At 35.1% G+C, this 23,910-nt stretch overlaps 1 protein-coding gene across 5 annotated transcripts in view; it reads left to right on the top strand.

Annotated features, from left to right (window-relative positions):
• The window catches only part of PRMT3 (protein arginine methyltransferase 3), a 134,520-nt gene that overhangs the window by 58,647 nt on the left and 51,963 nt on the right, over positions 1–23,910 (top strand). For all 5 annotated transcript variants that reach the window (XM_008004263.3, XM_037999575.2, XM_008004272.3 and 2 more), the window contains 2 exons: positions 11,285–11,363; positions 22,363–22,550. In XM_008004263.3, coding sequence (XP_008002454.2) covers positions 11,285–11,363; positions 22,363–22,550 — 267 coding nt within the window. The remainder of the gene's footprint in view (positions 1–11,284; positions 11,364–22,362; positions 22,551–23,910) is intronic.

Raw genomic sequence — 23,910 nt, 5'->3', positions numbered from 1 at the left:
TCCTAGACATGTATTTGGTTAATTTTGCACAGCCCCCTGATCTGAACTAATAATATTCAAGTATATTTCAAATGTAAGGTTTTTATTCTTGTATAGAATAAATTGTATAGATAATTACATTCTACATAATCATGCTCATTTGAATTTTACCCATTCTTTTGCTATTACAAATAATATTGAATATTCTTGTACATGTGTAATATCATTTTATATTGCTAGAGGTGAGATTGATATATCAAAGGGTTAATGAGGGCTGGGCATGGTGGCTTATACCTGTAATCCCAGCACTTTGGGAGGCCAAGGCAGGAAGATTGCTTGAGGCCAGTTCTGGAGGGATGGAGAAAGGGAGGGAGAAGGCAACGTTACTGGTTATTGCCAAATTCTCCTCAATACTGTGTACCATTTGACTTTCTTACCAACAGTGGAATGAGAATACCCATGTTTCCGCAGTCTTACCAAAGAGTGTGTCAAAGGGTCACTTTTAAATTATTGAGTTTAGGTTTTTCCTGCCACCCAGGCATTGTAAATCAGAGTTGTATGTTTGGGGCCTGTCTTATACGTATTGGAGACGGGGTGGAGTTAGGGAGGAAGTATGTGTTTGAGTACTCAACACCAAGGTTCTAAACTGAATTGGGGAAACGGGTGACAGCAAATGCGATTGTAAATTCACATTTGCTCTGTAGGTACATTTGTTTGTCCCTGCTCCGTTATTTAGGGTGATTTCTTCTTAGAGTTCTCACTTTGGTTGAACTTTGGACTTTGTCTCCTATTTCCTCCATGTTTGTTGACTAGGTTTAGCAAATGCTCTCAAGGCGAAAGCCAGCTTACTGATGTGTCTAATAAGATGTTCTTTTTCCTCCTAGCATATTTGTTGTATTTAGAGTGTCAGTAGCTCCTAAAATACATTGTTGCTGGAAACAGAATGAGATCTTGTTCTTTATAGACTGAATCATACTGTCAGTAACTATTTCCTATAGCCTCAAAAGTCTGTAAGTATTCTAGAATCACTGTGTCTTAGTCTGTTTGTGCTGCTATAACAGAATACCTGAGACTGGGTAATTTATAAACAAAGGAAGTTTATTTCTCACAGTTCTAGAGGCTGCAAGTTCAAGGTCAGAGTTCTAGCAGGTTGAATGTCCAGTGAGAGCTAAATCTCTGCTTCCGAGATGGTGCCTTGTTGCTCTATCCTCACATGGCGGAAAGAATAGAAGGGAATGAACCTACTACCTCAAGTTCTTTTTTAAGGACCCCAATCCCTTTCAAGCCCTCATGACTTAATCACCTCCTGAAGACTCCACCTTTAAATACTATCACATTGGTGATTAAGTTTTAACGTATTTTGGGGAACACACTCAGACCATAGCACACACTGTTAACTATGTAATACTATAATTGTCTTTAATAAAAGTGCTTGGGGCCAGGCACAGTGGCTCACGCCTGTAATCCCAGCACTTTGGGGGACTGAGGTGAGTGGATCACTTGAGGTTGGGAGTTCAAGACTAGCCTGGGTGACATGGTGAAACCCTGGCTAAACCCTGGTAAAACCCTGGCTAAATAAAAAAATTAGCCAGGCATGATGGTGTGCACCTGTAATCCCAGCTACTCAGGAAGCTGAGGCAGGAGGCCGACTTGAACCAGAGAGGCTGGGGTTGTAGTAAGCCAAGATCACGCCACTGCACTCCAGCCTGGGCAACAGAGGGAGAGACTGTTACTTTTCTTTTTCTTTTTTGGGAGAGAGGGTCTTGCTCTGTTGCCCAGGCTGGGGTGCAGTGGCACAATCATGGCTCACTGCGGCCTTGACCTCCTGGGCTCAAGCTATCCTCCTTCCTCAGCCTCTGGAGTAGCTGGAACTACTGGCATGAGCCACAATGCCCAGCTAATCTTTCAATTTTTTGTAGAACGGGGTCTCCCTGTGTTGCTCAGGGTGGTCTCAAACTCCTGGGTTCAAAGGATCCTCACTCCTCAGCCTTGCAGGTGTTGAGATTACAGGCATAAGCCACCATGCCTGGCCAACATTAATTAGTTTTGAGAGTGGAATATCCAATTATCATTAATGAATTTTTTCACCCACCGTGGGGGATTGTGAATATTGTTTTAGAAACTGTTTTTGTGGGTCTGGTATAAGACCCACACATGCCTTTGGAAATAGTTTTAGATATTCACTTTTTCTTTTGATAGACTTGCTTATTGGACAGTTTTCTGCAGTCTGAGGAATAGGGCCAATTTGACTGTCACTCTTTTGTGGATTAAGTGAGAGTGCCATCTAGTGGGAGAAAAAACTAATACAAGTTTTTTAAACTTTAGAATATGCAGTGGAAATTATTTCTTGTGCTAAGTTATGTTCTCCAGAAGTCCACAGCACTAAAAAAGTGGGAACTGTATGTTGGAAGGTGAGAGAAGTGGAAGATAGTAGTCTTGCAGAACAGTAGCAAGCATATAATAGGGACCTAATAAGTGGCAGTTATTGCCCTGATTCTTCTTGCATGGAAGGTGGTGATCAAGTTAAATAATAGATAAATTAGGAGCTTCTCTGACAGATATTTGTGATTAATACATGTAAGATTCTATTGTCATTTTTTGACTGTGTGATATATAGATATTATAAATTTTATCCTTTGTTTGTTTGTTTGTTTGTTTGTTTTTGGTCTTTAACCCTGTTACTCAGGACCCACCCCTCGTCCCCAACAAAATCTGTTACCAGTTTCTAGTATATCCTTCTTAAAATATTTCACTCTATTATAAACATGTATGTATATTTCTACCCCTTGGCATACTCATTCACTTAACAGATAGTGTGGCTACTACGTACCTGGCACTCTTCTAGGTGGGATAAAGCAGTGAATCTCATATTCAGTGTAAGGTATGCCTATTCTACATATTGTTCTGTACCTTGCTTTTTTCATCAATAGTAAGTTTCCCTCTAATGACTGCTATAGCTGCATCCCACAAATTTATTCAATTCAAAATACACCCTTGTGATTTCTGCTTTGGTCCATGGATTATTTAGAAGCATGTTTAATTTCTAAATGTTAAGAAATTTTTAAAATATCTTTGTTATTAATTTCTAATTTAATTTGGTTGTGATAAGAGAACACGCTGTATATGTTATCATTCCTTTAAATTTGTTCAGACTTGCTTTATGGCCCAGCATATGGTCTCTCTTACTGAATGTTCCACACTGATTTAGAATGAAGTACTCTGTTACTGTTGGAGTGTTACATAATTGCCATTTGAGTCAAGTTGGTTGATTGTATTGTTCAGGTCTTTTAAATCCTTATTTATTTTGTCTGTTAATTCTGTCAGTTACTGAAAGAAGAAGAATGAAATTTCTACCTGTAGTTCAGGGTTGTCTCTCTCCAGTTCTGTCAGGTTTTGCTTCAGGTATTTTTATGTGGTTATTAGGTACATACACATTAGGTTTTTAATGTGTTATTGATAGTTTGGCTTCTTTATCATTATGAAGTATTGTTCTTTGTCCCTGATAATGTTTTTAATAATTGTAATTTTCTTATGGTTAATGTTTAAATGTTATGGGTTTTCCCACCCTTTTTCTTTAAATATAAAAACATAGATAGGTTAAAAGTGGATTTCTTCTGTATAGCACTTTCTTGATTTTTCCTTTTCTCAACCTCTCTAACAATCTTTTCCTGTAATCTTAATGTCTTTTTTAAAAAAATCAGTTTCACTTTTTCTTTCAAAATAGAGTATGAAAAACTGTTGTCTTTTTAGCTTGTGATTATTTGCCTTTTTCTTTTTTAAAATTTTATATACAAATAGTGTATAACAATGGTATAAAATTCACAAGATATGAAAGAGTTTATATTGAAGGGTTACTCTCCTTCCCTTCCTATACCCCTACTATTATATTCCATTTACAGAGGCAATGATTTTGTCTAATTGTGTACTGTTCCACACATGCTATAACCATTTATAAGCAGATATAAATGTGTTCTTTTTGCTTTCACTCACATTATTGTATATTATATATGCTAGTTATATAAATCTTCTTTGTATAACTTAGTCGTGAAATGTACCATACACAGAAAATTACATAAACTTACAGGTACAGTATAACAAATAGTTATATAATGAACACCTGTGTGATCATCAGCCAGATGAAAATATAGAAAGAAGACATCCAGATATCATTTCTCAGTTACAACTCCCTACCCGAGAGGTAACCACTCTCCTGTCCTTTATGATAATCATTTCCTAGCTTTTCTTTTTGCTGTTACCACTTATACTTACATCCCTAAACATTGTAGTTTATATTTACCAGTTTTTGAAATTTATATAAATGGAGCAAAACATATCTTTTTCTTTTTTAAATGTGTTTTTTTGCTTTCTTCACTCAGTCATGTTCATAACATTCATTTATTGCCTATAAGGATAATTTATTTTCATTTCTATAGATGTCATTGTATGAATGTACCATAAGAAAACACATTGTAGGAAAGTGTTTTTCAAATTTTACTGTTGGGCGCTGGATCATTTCCAGTTTATTATCATGCAGATAATAGTGCTATAGTGTGCTTGTATGTGTGTGCTCTTATACTTAAGCACTTGTGTCTAGGTATACAATTAGGAGTAGAGTTGCTAGATCACAGGGTATGCTGCTCTTACATGTTAATGGATAATTCCGAAGTACTGTACTTTTCCAAAGTACTGCAGTAAAATTTTATTTCATGCCTCCATAGACTTCTCAACCCTGGGGATTGTGTGACTGCTAATTTGGTAGTCATGTAGTATTTTTCCATTGTGTTTGAATTACTAATGAATTAATATATTTTTTGTCTTATGAAGTAATTGTATATAATTATTTTGCCCATTTTTCTTTTGGGTTGCATACTTTTTTTTTTTTTTAACAATTAGTATTCTTCATTGGAGATGGAAAATATACAAATGTGTATATGTGTGTGGGTGGTCAATATCTTTTCAGACTCTGTAACTTCATTGTTTTTATAAGCAGAGGTTCTGGGATTTAACATAGTCAAATGTATTGGTCTTTATGGTCAGTACTTTTTTCACAGGAACATGAAAATATTCTCCATAAGCTCTATGCCTTTCCCTTTTACATTTAGGTTGTTTTTATGAGCAGAGGTTCTGGGATTTAACATAGTCAAATGTATTGGTCTTTATGGTCAGTACTTTTTTCACAGGAACATGAAAATATTCTCCATAAGCTCTATACCTTTCCCTTTTACATTTAGGTTGTTTTTATGAGCAGAGGTTCTGGGATTTAACATAGTCAAATGTATTGGTCTTTATGGTCAGTACTTTTTTCACAGAAACATGAAAATATTCTCCATAAGCTCTATACCTTTCCCTTTTACATTTAGGTCTTTACTCCACTCATACAATTGTGGGAATAAAAATTGTCATAGTCTTTCTGTGGGCAGTTTGATAATACATATCAAAATTTTGAATGTGCATATCCTTTAATCCAAGAATTCTACTTTAAGAAATTTAGCTTGGCCAAATACATTAAACATTGTACAAAGATGTCTATGTGTGTGTATGTAGATGCCAACACAACATTTCCTACTCATTCTATGGCAAATAAGTGCAAAGGGTAAAGGTATCCCTGTTGAGTGATATCATCAGCCACCTGTATTTTGCCAAGTGGGTAACAGTATAATATAATCTTTATCAGTCACTGTGGAGCTGTAAGGAAAGTATCTTACCCAAATGGATTTTATATAATTACTTGGAAAACTCTCATGTAATTTCATTATCACGTTTATTATAAATTAGGTGGATACTATTAGCACATTTTAAGATGGAAGGGTCAAGTGATAGACTGCAGAATCATTGAAAAAACTTTGTGGTAAAAATGTTTAATATCTAAGGCTGTTATAACAGTGAAATAAATAGAGATTGTATTGAATTCTGTAAGACCTTAAGTTTGGTACTTTTTTTTTTAAACAGAGAACACAGTAGATTAGGAAAGAATGCTTATTTATTTGCATTTTGGATACCTCTAGAACAGTGGTTTTCAGTGGAGTGGAAGAGGGGACAATTTCGTACTCCTGGGGATATTTGAGACATGGGCAATCTCTGGAAACATTTTAGATTGTTATAATTTGGGACTGTGGGTTGGGTGGGGACAATGGTGCCAGTGGGTAGAGGCCAGGAATGCTGCTAAACATCCTCCAGTGGACAGGAAAGCCCCTACAAATTTATCTGGCCCAAAATGTCATTAGTGTCAATATTGAGAAACCCTGCTTTAGAATGATTGTTTCTATGCGTTGATAATAAGTTAGCCTCTAATTTGGGTCATATTATAAAGGTACCTGACCTGGTATGGGGAATCAAGGAAGATTTTCTTGGAGAGGTGACATTGTGGCAATATATTTTGTTACATGAATATGTCATAGAAGATATCATAACCAACCTGCATTTAACTAATTCACCAAATTTGTAATGTTCTGTGTTCTTTTTATATAACACATTGCTAGGTTCCTGTGGCTCTCTCTGAACAGGTAAAGCCACCTTCAGCATGCTGCCACTGTTCTGCTTCTGTCAGTTGTGTTGTTTACCAAGAGCTTATTGTGTTTGTTTGCCTGCTTATTTATGTAAAATCAGTTAAATATTGAACACAAACGATTGATAGGATTATATAAAGGATACAGTTGGTTTTTTTCTATGCAAACAAAAGTGACTGCTTTGGAAAAACTCAGGAAGGAGAAAACACTAAAAAAAAAGCTGTAGAATGGAGTGAGTAAATTGTTTTACTCATAAACAACTGTAAATTGTTTGTAAACAAATTGTTTTACTCAGTCCATTCCACAGTGGTTTTTTGTTTGTTTGTTTGTTTGTTTTGGTGTTTTCTCCTTCCCAAGTTGTCGTTGTCTCCTCCTAGTTTGAAGAGTAGGAGTAGGAGGGTGGAAATCATGGAATTCAAGGAGGATTCTCCACTTGGCAAGTGCTGATAGATTTTTTTTCTTCTATTTAACCAAACCTGGAAATTACCTAAAATCTATGAATGTGGTTTAGATAGGGAAGATGATGAGGATTCCAGTCAGTGGGTATGTCCTCAAAGAATGCTGGCAAACAAATCTGTATGTTTTTACTTAAAATGTCTTGTTTCCCATTAACAACTGACTGCCAGCTCCAATCACATAAAAAAAATTCTATCTACAGTGAATGTTACAGAATTTGAGAGTAATACTGGAAAAAAATGTTATCAACCGCTTATTATGATTCAGAGATATACTACATAGAAATTATGATTAGATTATATAGGCTTGTGTATTTGTTGCAGGTAATCTTTTATCTTTAAACATTTCAGATTATTGATTCTTTGTCGTCCTTCAGATTAACTCTTCCATTTTATTTGTAACTCTCCCTTGCCTCACCTTTTTTTTAATAGTTAAATTTGCCTAAAGATGTATCAGTAATTCAGTTATTTGAACTACAAAAAGTTAGAAAGGCACCTTATACTGAAGGTATCAAAAGTTTCATTTATCACTAATGTATCTAATCCAAGAAGATATCATAAACAGCCATTTTAAAAATAAGATTCCCACTTCAATGAATGAGGTTAATATTCTAGTCCCTGATTTAATTCCATATGTTCCTTTATAGTAACCATTAAAGTATAAATGCAATATTTAATTTTTTAAAAAGTAAATGTTACTATTGAAAGAAGAATGCCCATGAGCATCATGGGAGAAAATATCAGGCGTAATTCTCCTTCCAGATGGCACCGCTACAGGTGAGGCAGCAGCCTGTGAAATTACAGTCTGAATTACACTGCAGATGAGCGGGGCATTTGGACCAAAGCCTTCTGGTATCAGTAATAAATGACTTGGTTCAGAACCAAGGACAATTCCCAGGAATTTAAAGGCTGTTGTATCACATAGGGAGCCTATCGTAAAATGAAGTTTAGCAAAGGGGAAAGTTGAGAGAAAGGACAATGACCATTAGCAATACATATATGAATCTTTTCATCTGCTAATATTTTTAACTGGATATTTTATCTCATGAATGTCTTATTCTATATATATTCTAGTATGTGCATTGATTTTTCCAAACTAATATTTTCACAATGAATGGTGGCTAAGAGCCAGTTGCCAACTGAGATATTACTCTGAAATGATCGCACACCTGTTGTAAATTCTAATCTTGTTTAATATGGTCTATGGAAAAATTTTCATTTTTGGAATGCTTGAATCCTTAATTACAAATGTGGTATAATACACATACTAAATCTTATTTTCAATTAGGCAAATCAATTTAAGAGGCAACGTACAAGGGCGATTCAGAACTTGTGTAGTGAGATCAAGGTTCAAATTCTGTCTCATTCACTCCCCAATTTATGTGACTAAACTATTATTTTAGATCTCAACTTAACATAAATAAATTGGAATAACAATAAATGGTGCTTTGGGGAAGAATTAAATGAAATAATTTTTATAGAGGCATTACAATGAATTTTAACAATTATCACCACCATTATTTGTCAGTTTTAATTTTAGAAAACAAAATATTGGCCGGGCGTGGTGGCTCAAGCCTGTAATCCCAGCACTTTGGGAGGCCGAGACGGGCACATCACGAGGTCAGGAGATCGAGACCATCCTGGCTAACACGGTGAAACTCCGTCTCTACTAAAAAATACAAAAAACTAGCTGGGCGAGGTGGCGGGCGCCTGTAGCCCCAGCTACTCGGGAGGCTGAGGCAGGAGAATGGCGTAAACCCGGGAGGCGGAGCTTGCAGTGAGCCGAGATCCTGCCACGGCACTCCAGCCTCGGGGACAGAGCAAGACTTCGTCTCAAAAAAAAAAAAAAAGAAAAGAAAACAAAATATCATTTTAAAATAACATTTTAATTTGTACCACAAAAAATAACAAAAAGCAAGCAGTTTCATTTTAACAAATATATTACATATAGTATTAATAACTTTTATTCATTTATTCATTTTAAAGTTATATATTGAGTTCCTACTATCTACCAGACACATTTTCAGCCTTCAGGAATATAGCTTCAAACAATATGACAAAATCCTTAGTCTTGGAGCTGTTAGTTTTGTAAGGAGACAAAATAATAACAAAAATAAATAGTATTTTAATTCATACGTGCTGTGATGAAATACAAAGCGGGATAAATAAATGGAGCTTGATGAAAGAAAAAGAAAGGATATTTTATGTAGGAACATCAGAGAAATTCTTTGTGATGAGGTGACAGCAGAGCTGAAAGATAGAGCCAGAATACTAGAAAACAATTTGACAATGACAAATCAGTACAAACTTTTTTGGGCTTTTGTCTAAAAAGGATTGGACTGTAATTAATACTTAATTTGTACTAAAGTGTTAATTTTATTTGTTTTAAGTTTTAAAACACAGCAATCTTGCAAATAGGGACCATTTTTTTCACCAAATCTATTAATGTGTTTTACCAGCCAGTCTTTTCCTCATAAGATAAATAGATGCCTTCCATTTAATAATTCCTTGGCATAAATTATAATTCACTATAAGCAACAGTTGAATGCCTATTTATAAGCATTTGTGTGCGTAATCTACATGGATATGTCAGATTGGTAAAGGTTTCTTAGTTGAATCCCATAAGTCCCTTGTTCTTTGAATACATAGATAATATTAATGGGGAACTAACTTGTGAGAATTTTACGTGTTACTGAAGTACTCTATCCAGAAAAACAAGTTTCTGTCAAAGCCTTAAGTTTCCTAAAGTAACATACTGATAAACAAGCTTTGTTCCTAAGCCTTTGTTTAATAGGCAGTTATTTTTGTATCAGTGAATTAGTGTGTTGGGAGGAATAGGTCAATACCAATGTAGAGTTGCCGGCATTCAGTTCAGTTCCTTCATAAGTGATTCAAGCATGAGAGCTGTATTTTCTATAAATTAAAATTGCTGTTAATCTCTTGTGAAGATTATCCATTCTGGGTTTGCAGGTTTTTCTTATTCTAGAGAAACCTTTAAAATATTTTTTGTTAATGTGGTTAAAGAATACTTATAGTTACCCCACCGGTCATTTATTTGTGCACAGAACAAATGAGTGAATGAGGACAGTTTTGATATAGAATGCTAAAGTAAAGGTAAAATTCATGTTGGTTCACCCTAAGCAATAAGGTGTGCTATGTGCTGAGCACTTGGCTTTCCCTGCTGCATAGGGCTGTTAGGGGGTTGGACCCTAGAAGGAGAAAGACTGACTGAAACTGAGAGTGGTTTCTCAGTCATGATTATTTGTCATTTGTTTAATAAACTGTGAAGCACAGTATTAGAATGTAGTGTATTTGTGACACCAATAGTGGCAAATTCTTTTTTCATTTGTACTGTATCATCCTTTCTTGGTAGAGGATTCATTATCATACTGTAAAATCGGTAGTATACCAGGATCATGTTTCATGAATTATATTTCCATAAACACTAGTTCTGCAAGGTGTTGATAGATGTTAAATAGAAAAAAAGGTCTGTAGTCAGAAAGTAGGTAATACTGGGTTAAAATATGTTCAGCAGTTCTGTTTACTATAACTGCTCAGAACTTTAGTGTGCTTGTGCGCATTGTGAATCTCTAGTAGGAGGATATGGCAGCTGGCATTTTTTAAACCTTTTTGACTAAGGATCCCTCCCCTTTCTTGTTTCTGTTTATTTTATTTTATTTTATTTTATTTTATTTTATTTTATTTTATTTTATTTTTTATACCTAAAAGAAAGTCACTATACAGGAAATTATTTGGGAAATGGTTTTCTAGACTACAGTTTCTCAACCTTAGCACTATTGCCATTTTGGGCCAGGCCGTTCTTTCTTGTGAGAAGCTGTCCTGTACATTGTAGGATGTTTACCAACATACCTTGGCTCTACCCAGTAGATGCCAGTAGCGTATCCTTCATCCCCCACCCCTAGTTGCAACAATCAAAAATTACTCAGACATTGCCACATGTTCCCCAGCGGGCAAAATCAAGTGGAGAACCACTGCTCTAGATGGATGTTGCATCATTCCAGGGAGTTATGGGGCTTGTTAATAATTTCTTTCCAAACTTTTTTTAATGAGGAAGAAAGAGTAGTCTGGAAAGTAGAATCATAGGTAAAGAACGTGCAGTATATTCTACCCCAATAAACTTTCTGAGTTCACTTTATAAGCTGGCCTGATTTTCCAATAACTTTTACTGCAAAAAAAAGTTTCAGATTTTGCAGAATATTATTACATCTATGGCAGAAACAAAAAACTATTTTGTAATTAAAAGAATAGTACCTATGTTTAAATTGACCTGCTTATGACAGTATTGCACATTTCTAAACTTTTTTTTCCCCTTTTTTTATGCAGGGCTATTTTCTTCTGTTTGAGTCTATGTTAGATTCTGTCCTTTATGCAAAGAACAAATACTTGGCAAAAGGAGGCTCGGGTGAGTAGAAAATTCTGGTTAATAATCTAATTTTAGTCTAGCAGAACCAAATGAACCTTTGGATTTCAAATAAACTATGCATGGCTGAGGAAGTTCCTGATAGAGATGAAAGATGTTTCCATTACAAGAAGCTTGAAGACATTTGTTTACTATATTGTTGAAAGTAGAATATTATATGAGATATGGAGGACTCCAAGGTAATGGTATTCTCAAGAATGCTTTTATTAAAAGGTCCTTTTAATAAATATCTGAAGACTAGGTTTTGGAAGCTTTTTGATATTCAAACTCAAATCTAACAAACTCCTTTCTATTTTTAATCCTCATATCATTTAGTTCCCTTTTTTCCCAATGGCATGTTTCAGTCTAAGTTGGAGATTATTCACGGCTTCACTAAATATGAAAACCCGACTTCTCTGTGATTTTCTGAGAACATTTTAAGTGGTGACTGGTTTCTAATACGTTTTAAAAGTACAGCATACCCAATCCACATATAAAGGGACCCTAATAAATTTGGAAGGCTTTCTTTTCATGTCTCTGGAAAACATTTAATCATATTAACTCTGCATACTCAGAGTGAGATTCTGTTTTTACAGACCTGCTGTGAGCAGTTGTGTCCATACAAAATAATTGTCTTTCAGGACAGGGATTATGTTTGTTTAGCTTAAACTCTTAAATGAGCTCCACAGCTTCTAGGATGTAGATGGAGCATCATACATGTTTATTGAATTGAATCATTTAAAGAATCATTAAAACTGAATTGAACAGCATGTTCCTCCTTCACTTACCTCCCTGCATCTTACCTTTCTCAAAGTTTCAGAATCAGCAAGTGGTTTCCATGGTCAGAATACAGTTGGTAAAACTGTCACATGAAAGGGGTAGGCATTTCAAACTAGTGATGCAAAGGACTTGACCATAGTTATGCCTCCTACCATCCATGTTCTATGAAATTACTTTGGCAGTTCTGGTACAGTGAAAAATCGGTAAGACCAGCCCAGTACAGTGGCTCACGCCTGTAATCCCAGCACTCTGGGAGGCCGAGGTAGGCGAATCACCTGAGGTCAGGAGTTCAAGACCAGCCTGACCAATATGGTGAAACCCCATCTCTACTAAAAAAAAAAGAAAAAGAAAAAAAGAAAAAATCAAAAAATTAGCTGGGCGTGGTGGCGGGTTCCTGTAGTCCCAGGTACTCGAGAGGCTGAGACAGGAGAATTGCTTGAACCCAGGAGGCGGAGGTTGCAGTGAGAGAAGATCCTGCCACTGCACTCCAGCCTGGGTGACAGAGCAAGACTCTGTCTTAAAAAAAAAAAAAAAAAAAAAAAGTAAGGCTAAAACATAAGTACAGAGAAAATTCTCCAGAACAAGAGAGTTCTTTTTATAAGAGCATTTAAATGGATTGCCTTTCTTTTTCAAAATGTGCCCATTTTGTCACTTTATTTTCTGCAACCATTTCAAGATATGTTCCCAATCTCTGTCATGAACCTGACTAGAATTTTTAGGTATGTTTTACCCTGCAACAATTGGCTGCAACTTTCTATGATTGCAGCGGCTTTGTTTTTTTAATGAGTACTACAGGTTGAATATCCCTTATCTAAAATGGTTGCGACCTGCAGTGTTTCAGATTTTGTGTTTTGGGGGGTTTTGGAGTGCAGTTCTTTGCATTGTACTTACTGGTTGAGCATCCTTATCTGAAAATCTGAAATCTGAAACGCTCCAATGAGCATTTCCTTTGGGTTCATGTCAGTGCTCAAAAAGTTTTAGAACATGGAGCATTTCAGATTTCAGATTTTCAGATTAGGGATACATAAACTGTAACATTTAATGACTTAAAAACAACATTATCCATCATTTGTTGACCATCTACTGGCTGCCAGACAATATACTCTACCTTCATTTACGTTACTAGACATAATCCTCACAATAGCCCTTTGAGATTTTAGAAAGTCTCCTAAAAGTGTCCTGGATGACACATATTAAATGGCCAAACCATGATTTTTTTTAAACTCACATCTGCCAGCCTCCAAGATTCATGTTCTTTTTACTAAACCTTGTTTCCCTACTAAAATGTATTTTTTAAATGTGATTATTGCCTTGATATTCTAGGGAAGATCCAAGTAACTGTTTCCAGACCCGCCTGACTTGATCTTATTGAGGAACTGACAGCAACTTAATACATTTAAATTGAATTCTCACTGAAATTCATTAAGAACGTACAGCAATGTGAACAGTGACAGAGCTATTTCTTATCATCAGAAGGATAAAGTGGAGGCTTATATATCTAGCTCTTTCTATACTTTTATATAGCTAATATTAGTGTTAAGATAATACAGAAGTATATTTAAGAGAGGTCAGCATTTAACTCCTTAAGCAGTGCTGTTGAATGTTACTTGTTAACAGAATCAAGAGAAAGAAAGAAAATTCAGAAAAGAGTAACACACAATAGTTTAGTCTATTTGTGTTTTTGAGTACGTTTTAATGAATATCACCGGTCATTTAAATGCTCATTGTTTTATTGCAAAGCAAAGTTTTCTTTTATGTTTTTCTAAAGGAAAGATTTACCAAGTAATTAGTAGTATGAAGATTATAGAAAGAATGAATGCATTATGAGAGAGGGAGAATATTGAAGGCCCATACAAATGTGATGGGACCACAACTTATTTTTGCATGAGTTTAAGTTCAATTTATGTCTCACCATACATATTATGGTGAGCAGTAAAGGCTTTATAAAACACAGTCAATAACTTGGATGTTCATCTACCCCATTATCAATCAAGCAGTTCCACTGTATTAGAGTTATATATTTACTACCCTTACTTCTAAGAAAAGTAATTTTGTAAAGTTCATGAAAGCAGGTTTACTAGCAATGATTTCTACTATTTCTAGCTAATATTTACTAAGCACTAATTATGTGTTAGGAATTGTAATGTTTTACATGCAGCCAACAAGAAATGAGGAGGAAAAGTGGGAAAATATTGTTTATGGCCAATGGGTGTTTTTACAACTACAATTAAGACTAAAATAAATGTATATTTTAGGATGGCAACAGAGAATATAAATGTTTTATATGCCAACAGTGTCAAATACTCCATCTCACAAAAATTGGAAAGGGAATGCAGACAGCAGGTAGAAGTGTTCACATTTTAATTGCTTTATCTTTAATAATAGAAACTTGACAGATCAAGTAGTAGAATTATTAAGTACATTTAGCACTACAAAGTTAACATTAAATTGAGTGATGAGGTTGGTGGTGGCAGATCCTGTCTATGTCTCTTGACCATGGTGGTGATTGCATAACTGTGTGACTTTATCAAAGCACATGTAAATATATACCAAAAAGAGTGAGTTTTGCTGCATATAAATTATACTTCAGAAAAGCGACTTTTAAAAACAGCTGAAGTAGCAATTCCCGCCTTCTTCGGGTCAAATGAATTATTACATGATTTGATTCCTAATTTTTCTGAAAAATACTTTTCTTTAAAACCGTGTACTAACTCTGTGCCCACCTCTGTACTTGTTATTAGTATTATCAGTGCAACTCTTTAACATACAGAAAAAAATTGGTGTGAAGAAAAGAGAAGGCCCAAGAGGGTGTAAGAAAAAGAAAAGGGAAGGGAAATGATAAGGAAATATACTAATTTTATTATTGCTTAAGGTAGGAGTTTAGTAAATAGTGTTGAAAAGAGAGAACTAAAGATATTATACTAAGGTTATACTTATAAAAGTTAGCTACTACAACAAAAATACAAAGATCTTTCTAAATATAAGGATTAATACTTTGGGAAAAAAATCAAAAGACCATGTAGTGAACTATTTCTTAAAAAACATTATAGATACAGAAAAAATAACAGAAAATGGTAGCATCAGGAACATAAAACTGTTTCTTATATCAATAAGTGTAAATAGGCTAAATTTACCCATTAAAAGAAAAAGAATTTCAGATTGGCTCACCAAAGAAAGCCCAATTCTGTGCACTTTGTAGAGCCACACCTAAAACAAAATAATTCAGAGAAGTTAAAATGTAAAGAATAAAGACATTCAGGTAAATGCAAACAAAATGGAAACAGCTGTCATGATATTGATACCAGACAAGGGGGAATCAAGGCCAAAATATTATATAATCAATCATATTAATGGGAGTAGGGCTAAAGAGCAAAATCATGGGCCCTTTTTCATAGATAGCCAGGTGTGGTGGCGTGCACCTGTAGTCCTAGCTACTTGGGAGGCTGAGATGGGAGGATTGCTTGAGCCCAGGAATTCAAGATTACAGTGAGCTATGATTGTACCACTGTACTCCAGCCTAGATGACAGAGACCCTGTCTACAAAAAAAAAAAAAAAGGATAAAATTAAGTTTACATAGAAAAATAAACGATGATAAGGAAGACTGAAATAGAAGGGTGCAGGATGGGGAGTAGCAGAAGGAATAGTGCTACCAAATATTAAAACACATTATAAAGCCTTAATAATTAAAACAATATATTATTGGTTCTTGAATGGAGAGATGCGTTGAAGAGAATAGTATAGACCTAACTATATGTGGCATCTCATGTAATTGAAGAAATGATTTACTGTAGCAAATTCTATTGAGACACTTGTGTAAAAAAAAAAAAAGTTTAATCCACACTATAAAATTGTACACCGAATTTCAAATAATCAAAGATTAAATGCAAGAGAAGTCAAATGCTAAAAATACTAGAAGGAAACATAAGGTTTATAAACTTGGGGGAAGGGAGTCTTTCTAAATAAGAACTTAAATTCAGAAACCCTGAAAGAAACATTGTAAATCTAATTGCATCTATATAAATTTCTAAATGGCAGAATATGCTATAAGCAAAGTCACAAGAACAACTACATACTGAAAATAATTTTTCAATTTCTGTCACAACAAAAAGCTAATCTCTCCACATATAAGTAGATTATATAAATAAATAGACTACAAACCCAATAGAAAATTGGACAAATAATTGAACGGTGGCTCACAAAAAAGGAAATACAGATGACTCTTAAACATGTGCTCAGTCTCCGTCATACTAAGAAAAATATCTTAAGAAATCTTTGCTTTACTCAAGGTCACACAGAATTTTCCTGTGTTTCCCTCTTGGAGTTTCAGTGTTTACATTTATGTCTATGATTTATTTCAAATTAATTTTTGTGTATAGTGTGAGGTAAAGTTAGATAGATATTAATATTTTCTAGCACCCTTAATTGAAATGCTATTCTTTCCCATGAATTGCTTGGCATATCTTGAAAATTAATTGACCGTATTCATGTAAGTCTATTTCTGTGTTCTTTTCATTTGATCTTTAAGGCTGTCTTTTCACCAGTACCATACTGTCTTAATTACTGTAACTTTATACTGAGTCTTGGTCAGGTAAGGACAGTCTCCCCATTTTGATCTTTTTAAAAATTGCTTTGATAGTTTGGTCATGTAGCAGGAGGGAGTTTAAAATAAATGTTAAAATCTGGCTATTTCTGCTTAAAAAAAGAGACTGCTAGAATTATGAAGGGATTGGATTGAATGAATATATCAATTTGGGAATGATCAACATTTTAATATTGAGTTGTCCAGTTCATGAGCATAATGTATCTTTTCATTTTTAAGTTGTCTTTTTTATTTATTTATTTTTTAATGGAGTCTGTCTCTGTCACCCAGGCTAGAGTGCAGTGTCACGATATTGGCTCACTGCAACCTTTGCCTCCTGGGTTCAAGCAATTCTCCTGCCTCAGCCTCTCGAGAAGCCGGAATTACAGGCGCCTGCCACCATGTCCAGCTAATTCTTTGTATTTTTAGTAGAGATGGGGTTTCAACATGGTGGCCAGGCTGGTCTTGATCTCTTCACCTAGCTTGCTTGCCTTCCTTTTGTGTTTTTGTTCTGTTTTTGCCTTGTCATCTCATTCCTTTGCTCAGAGCAAAATAAGCTTAAATGTTACCATTTTCCTTACTTTGTCCTGAAATTTTATTTATCTCCACTCTTTTCAACCCCCTTTCTCCTTCTCTTCCAACAAGGACCGTTTACCTGAGGAACGTGGGGTTCCTCTTTCCTTTTCTTCCATTTGAAAAGCATTAAAATGTGGCATCATGCGTAATGGAAAGCGTATGGATTTCACAATTAGACCTTAAGGTGAATCTCTGCTACATCAGCTGACTAGTTATCTGGTTAGTTGAAGAAGACCAGGTATTTGGGCAGGTTACTCTCTGGCCAAGTTACTGTCTGAATTCAAGTTTTTTTAATTTATAAAATGAAGATTATAATCCAACTTTGTAAAATTATTCAAAAGTCTAAATGAGATGCTTGACACAAAGTAGTTGCTTAATAAATATTAATTCAATTCCCAGTCTGAGTTACAACTGGTGCACATGAGATTAGCATTAGGTTTATACTTTATAAAAGTTAATGAAATGAATTTAAGCGTTGTGGTATTAACACTTACCTTTTATTCAGCACTTCACATTTTCTACACGTTAACATAGATTATCTCAATATAATCAGCCACTGGCGTTGGTTCATAGTGCTTAAAGGATTCCTTTAGTATTTTCATAACTGTCTACTTCCTCATCTTCAGATCTGCTTTTTTCACATTTATTAGTTTGAGTTTGTTCAGTAATAGAGCGGTAGTATCATTTTCTATTTTTCAGCGTGTAATTTTTCAAAGCATATTACAGCTATATGTTAGCCTTAGCTAAGCTTTAGTGGGTCTACTCATTATTTATACATTAATGATGGGGAAATGAGTCCAATTTCCAAATAAATATTACTTTTTAAAGATACCTTTATTATATAAACTAGAAACTAATTTTTAAAACTCATTTAATTCCCATTTGGTGACTTTCTAGTACATTTTCTTTTGTGCATACCAAGCATTTTTGCTACCATTGTTATTTCACTAAAATCTTCATATTGTTCATATATATTGTGGAAAAAGTGGTTTATTTTGACTTATTTATTATCTCCTTTGTTTTAAATCTTTTTACTCTGTGGTTATTTATACAAACAGTGATACAAAATTCCTAGTGTTTACTAGAAATTGTTTCTTTATGCACCTCTATCTTATCCTTTAGTGTCCAAAAGTTTATGAGGCATTTCTAAGGGATAAAGGATTTCCCATTTTTATCTATTCACCATGTGAGCCGTTCTAGTGACAAATGAATTCTGGGCAGTGAATCGAGAAGGACACAGATGTCAAAGCCATGAATTTATAAATGGTCGGTTAAGAGGGTGCTTTTGTCCAATCAGCGCTTTGTTAATTTCACCTACAAGAAATAATTATTCAATTATAGCTTCTATCTGACAAAAATCAAATGACAAATGTGTCCGAATGCGAAGGTAAAGGGTTAGTCAGGATTCTGGCAGGTGGTCCAAGATTTTAGCCAGCTGTGAGGAGGTGGATATAGAACCAAATTGGCCTGTAACACTGATTACATATCCTTATGAATATCCATAGATCTTACCGAAAGATTAAAAATAATTTTATTTCCAAATTCTAGCAATATAAAAACTGTGCTTTTCTGTATGTTTGTGAAAGACAAATAATTTGAAAAATACACAACACCCAAAAATAAAATCATGTTCTTCTTTAGTTTCTCTTCTAATTACCAACATATTCAAAATTGTTTTATTACTTTTAGTAAGTTATGATTTTTTCTTATGAAAAAGTTATCTTTATTTTTATGCTGTCACTAATATATTAATATAGAACCAGAGACAAGTAAAATTTTTCAGTAAAAGGCCATATAGTAAATGTTTTTTCAGTTTTATAGGCCATATAGCCCCTGTCCCAGCTATTCAACTCTGCCACTGTAGCGCAGTGTGGCCATAGACAACATGTAAACAAATGAATGTGGTAGTGTTACAGCTAAACTTCATATATTAATACAAAAACTGGCAGCAGCCTGGATTTGACTATGGGCCACAGTCTGCTGACCCTGATAGAGAGACTGATGGCATTTTAAAACTTCAGTAAGATTTTAAAAGATATTCTAAAATAGCAGAACTGTATGAACTATGTTAAGTATCTTGAATGTCTGTGCACTGCACAACTCCAGAGGATATTCAGTTCCCATGAAGTATATAGTGTGAATGGCACTCGGACCATATGGTGGCGCTGATAATAACCTCCCTCAATTTCTGCTCATTTATGTCAAGGGTATCTGTATCTAGCCTGCTGCCTGTTTTGTAGATAAAGTTTTATTGAAACACAGCCATGCTTATTTGTTTACATATTGTCTGTGGCTGCTTTCACACCAACAATAGCAGAAAGCAGTAGTTTCAACAAAATTCAGTTTTGTCCACAAAACCTAAACTGGTAACTTCACAAAAAATGTTTCCTGACCACCTGACTATACCCTTACTATGTTCCTCTTTAATGATGAAACGACAGGGCATAATGTGGGAAAGCTTCTATAATTATTCAGTCTGTATCAGGAATTTAGCCACATACCTAACGTTGCTTTCAAATTCTTATTTTTTTATTCAGTGTTTCTCATCTTAAGGATCTGGTTCAGGAAACTAAATATACTTCCTTATGGCTGATCCTCTTACTGAGTTAACATTTTCAATAACAAATCAGTTACTTTGAAGAATTTTTATAAGTCAAGAATTTAAACACAATCCAGAGGCTTTCCCTGTTTGTGGAGGAAGGGGAGAGTTTGCATGGCCATGGACTCTGTTCTGGTGCAGCTGGCATACCTCCCTCACATGCCTATCAGGGAAGACTTGAGAAACTTCTTGTCAGTGACTTAGTACTAGGTAGTTTTTTCTGAGTATCTCACAAGTTAGATTTGGAAGCAGGTGCTTTGATGCCAGTAGATCTTATCATGGGCCTTATTTGGAGAATAATTTAGTGCTGCTATTAGTGAATAATAAAATTGCTAAGGCTGTGGAAATAAATGTTTGGAGGAAGGAGGGGGTAATTTTTCTACTGTTTACACCTGAAAGCTAGTTAATACTCATTTTTTGTTTGTTTGTTTGTTTGTGCTGCATTTCTTTGGTACATTTATACTTGTTTCAGTTTGCTGATATGGGAACATGTGATTTATATTTTTAATTCATGAGTACCCTAAAAGTTGATATTTGAGATATTGGAAAGACAAAGTTAATTTTATTATTTCTTTACTTGTTATTAGTGGAGAATTTCTCCTTCAATCACTCTTTCCTTAACTCATGTAACACTTACCTTCTTGGTTCTCTTACTTTTGTGGCCCCAGCTTCTTGGTCAAGTTCCTTGAATTCTAGTATTCATTATCCACTCTCCCTAGGTCTCGTGAACTCCTGTTACTTATCTTTCATTTATATGCCTATGGTCTCCAAATTTATGTCTTCAACTTAGATAACCTCTTTTGAATTTCAGACCTTTGTATTCAGCTACATTTCAGACATTTTTATCTGTTTGTCTCTTAAGCACTAAATGCTCCTGTTCCTTTTGAATCTCCCCATATTTATGTCCTATTATAATATATACCGTCATAATCTGTGCTGTTACTGAAGCTAAATGCTGTCATCCTTGACCTTTTCCCCCACAGCCAGTCAGTCTCAAAGTCCTCTGAGTTCTACTTCATAAATATCCCTTGAATACGTCTCATCCTTTCCCTTCCCACAGCAATATCCTAGTTCAGATCACCTGGTTTATTTTAACGATCTCTTAATTTGTCTCAGTTTTCATCTTAGACTCTCCCATTATTCTCCACATTGCATTCTAGGTGGTTCATCTAAAATCAAAATCTAGTCATGTTGCTACCCTATGTGAAAATTTTTTACTGGATTATCATCATTCTTAAAATTCAATTTACTCATTTAGTTTACTCAGCATGTAGTCTTTGGTCTCTACTTAACTTTGTAGCCTTTTGTCTGTTTCTCTCTAAATTAGATTGTATATGGGCCATCCCATCTATTGTGACCCTTTATCCACACTGCTGCTCACTTTGCCTAGAATACGCTTTCCTTCCCTACTCCCAACTCACTGGGCTTCAGTTCTTATCTTATATATTATCCCGTCTCCCCTGCCCCAGCCAAGTCTGAATTAGCTAGTTTTGCCATGAGCTCCCTTAGTACCTTGTATGCTCTCACTGTTAGTATTTATTACCTCACAAATAACTGTGCATTTCTTCCTCAAAAATTGTCTAAATATAAGTTTATTGAGGGTAGTGATATGTGTCCATAGTCTGTAAATTAGACTGGCACATATGTCTGGCACATACTTTATGTTTATAAATATTTTTCTATTAAATGAGAGTAATATGAAGTGGTCTTCTATATAACGATGAAACCCCATTACATGATTTTCTTACATGCTACATATCTTTTTAAATGATTTGTCCTTTTCTGCATGTTTTTAGAGGAATATAGGAATAAGTAAAGATCTAGTACCTTTTAAGTTAGCACACTTTAAGTTTTAATATCAATAAATATGTTTATTTCAGGATTATTTAATTATATGATCCTATTTTAATTCAGACCCTATCATTGGAATCCCTGTTTTAATCTTATCATCATGATAATGGCTATCTGGGGTTTTTTTTGTTTTTTTCTTTTGAGATGGAGTCTCGCTGTGTCTCCTAGACTGGAGTGCAGTGGCACGATCTCTGCTCACTGCAAGCTCCGCCTCCCTGGTTCACGCCATTCTCCTGCCTCAGCCTCCCGAGTAGCTGGGACTAGAGGTGCCCGCCACCACGCCCAGCTAATTTTTTTGTATTTTTAGTAGAGACAGGGTTTCACCATGTTAGCCAGGATGGTCTCAATCTCGTGACCTCATGATCCACCCGCCTCGGCCTCCCAAAGTGCTGGGATTACAGGCGTGAGCCACCATGCCCGGCCAATAATGAGTATCTGTTTTTAAAAGAGGCTATAAGATGAAGCATGGTTGTTTTTCCTGATCTATACCTTCATTAATCTCCCATTGCTAGTAATCCTTACTGATGGATTTGATATTTATATTTAGCCTTTAAAAAAATATATTCCATAAGAAAAGGAGATAATGCTTAATTTTCGGGCATTTTATTTGTTACAGTCTACCCTGACATTTGCACTATCAGCCTTGTAGCAGTGAGTGATGTGAATAAACATGCTGATAGAATTGCTTTTTGGGATGATGTCTATGGCTTCAAGATGTCCTGCATGAAGAAAGCAGTTATTCCAGAAGCTGTTGTGGAAGTTTTAGATCCGAAGACTCTTATTTCAGAACCTTGTGGTATTAAGGTAGGTGTTTTGCTAACTTTATTTTTTATAATGGCATTGCTATTTTTCTTAGTTCAGCATTTGAAAATAATACATTGATTTTATATGTGGGCTTTCAAAACAGTACTTTTCCCATTGTAATCAGTCTAAAACAAATTGAGGTCATGTTTACCAGTTGACTGTATCATCTCTTTGGAATCACTTCTCTATATATTAAAACTCCTTACACTCAGTTTTACAGTCCTTCAAATCTAACTCTGAACCAGTTAACAATTTATATTTACTTTGGCTTAATCAAGGTAAAAAGTCCTGCTGTATTATTAGTTCTGTTTCATCACCCCCTCCTAGCCTTATTTTAGCTTCTCATTTATAGCCAGATTATTCATTTGTGTCATATATTCCACACAGTTTAACTTCTCTCATTCAGATTTCTTCCAGCGTTGTCAGATGAATTACATGTAGTGAATTTGCCCATGAAACGAAAGCCCTACTATGTTCAGATTTCTCAGTTAATTACTTTTGTATTTCATCAACTTATTTTTTGCCATGTTAATCTCTGGTTTTATTGTGAATTTTTCTATGTTGAATTTACATGGGTTCACTAATAACTTTGCAGCAAAAAATAATACAGCTTAACTCCTTAATTTGTCTGTTTCAACTAGATAATCAAATCTAGAGCAATATGTTCAGTGTTAGGTTCAGGATATTGTCTTTTTTTTTTGTCTCTTGAGACAGAGTCTCGCTGGCACCCAGGCTGGAGTGCAGTGGCGCGATCTCAGCTCACTGCAATCTCTCTGCCTCCCGGGTTCAAGCGGTTCCCCTGCCTCAGCCTCCCAAGTAGTTAGGACTATAGGCATGCACCACCATGCCTGGCTAATTTTTTGTATTTTAGTAGAGACGGGGTTTCACCATGTTGGCCAGGATGGTCTCGATCTCCTGACCTTGTGATTCGCCTGCCTCGGCCTCCCAAAGTGCTGTCTTCTGTTTTTAATCATGCTGTTACTTTCATATAGCATCAATATATCTTCTCTGTATAAAGTATTTAGTACATATTTAATTTTCTTAAATGGATACAGCATTAAAAGTATAGAGTAATAAACATGAAGTTTCTTAAGAGCAGGCTGATTCAGCTTTTAAGAAAAACAGTTTGCTTGATGGTTATAAGACTGTTCAGTGCTCTGGTACACTGATAGTAAAGGGTTTATTTGGGCTCTTGGCTCAGGATAGGAGTGTACAGTTATGACCAACTAAGCCTTAAAGTTGAGCAGAAAGAGGAGAGTTGGTGGAAGTTCCTGATTTCTCTCTCTAGTGATCTCTGCTTAATGCAAAAACTACTATCAATAAATAGTTGAGATAGAAAAATTTAGAACTGAAAACAAGG

This window comes from Chlorocebus sabaeus, chromosome 1 (assembly GCF_047675955.1).
Source record: "Chlorocebus sabaeus isolate Y175 chromosome 1, mChlSab1.0.hap1, whole genome shotgun sequence".
Taxonomy (NCBI): domain Eukaryota; kingdom Metazoa; phylum Chordata; class Mammalia; order Primates; family Cercopithecidae; genus Chlorocebus; species Chlorocebus sabaeus.
The sequence above is the reverse complement of the archived record's forward strand: the minus strand, read 5'-3'. Positions and strand labels throughout refer to the sequence as shown.